Source organism: Fulmarus glacialis, unplaced genomic scaffold (genome assembly GCF_000690835.1).
Source record: "Fulmarus glacialis isolate BGI_N327 unplaced genomic scaffold, ASM69083v1 scaffold36694, whole genome shotgun sequence".
In the NCBI taxonomy this organism is placed as follows: domain Eukaryota; kingdom Metazoa; phylum Chordata; class Aves; order Procellariiformes; family Procellariidae; genus Fulmarus; species Fulmarus glacialis.
In genome coordinates this window covers 1-512 of record NW_009209350.1, presented here as the reverse complement: position 1 = coordinate 512, position 512 = coordinate 1, and the positions used below count along the sequence as shown (strand labels likewise).

The 512-nt window shown below is 63.7% G+C and overlaps 1 protein-coding gene across 1 annotated transcript in view; it reads left to right on the top strand.

Annotated features, from left to right (window-relative positions):
* Nucleotides 1–487, top strand: part of FRMD7 (FERM domain containing 7) — a gene marked incomplete at its 3' end in the record, with an annotated part of 10004 nt that extends 9517 nt beyond the window's left edge. The window contains exons 9-11 of the mRNA XM_009576797.1: nt 13–152; nt 245–313; nt 412–487. Of these exons, the coding sequence (XP_009575092.1) occupies nt 13–152; nt 245–313; nt 412–487 (285 nt within the window). The remainder of the gene's footprint in view (nt 1–12; nt 153–244; nt 314–411) is intronic.
* Between the last annotated feature and the right edge of the window lie 25 nt (nt 488–512).

Below are 512 nucleotides of genomic sequence, written 5' to 3'. Positions count from 1 at the left end.
GTTCCGCTACAGGTAAAGTCCCAGGGGAAAACCAAACCGCTGGGGCTGGGAAGGGGCAGGGATGGCTCTGAGCCTCCCCTTTATGCCGGCCCTGGCTGGATACGAGGGGGTCATGCCCAACAGCTGCTTTTCCTGGAGAGACTGCTGCCTCGGTCCTGCTGCATCCCCTCACCTCCCCTGGGATGTGGGGATGCCCAGGGCCGGGGCTGATGGTGCTGCTCACACCTTTCCCCCCTTGTTGCAGCGGGAGGACACAGAGGCAGCTGCTGGAGCACGGGAGGAAGGCGAAGATGAAGAGCCTGCCCTTTGAGAGGTACCAGGGGACATGGAGGGACACAGTGCCTGGGTGGGGTGGGGTGGGGTGACGGGACCCTCCTGGCCATGCATCCACCCATGCTCTTGGCCTTGCAGGAAGCACTACACGTCCCGCTACGATGAGAGGCAGTGCCGCTCCTCTCCGGACCTCCTGACGGACGTCTCCAAGCAGGTACGTCCGCATGGCGTCAGCGATA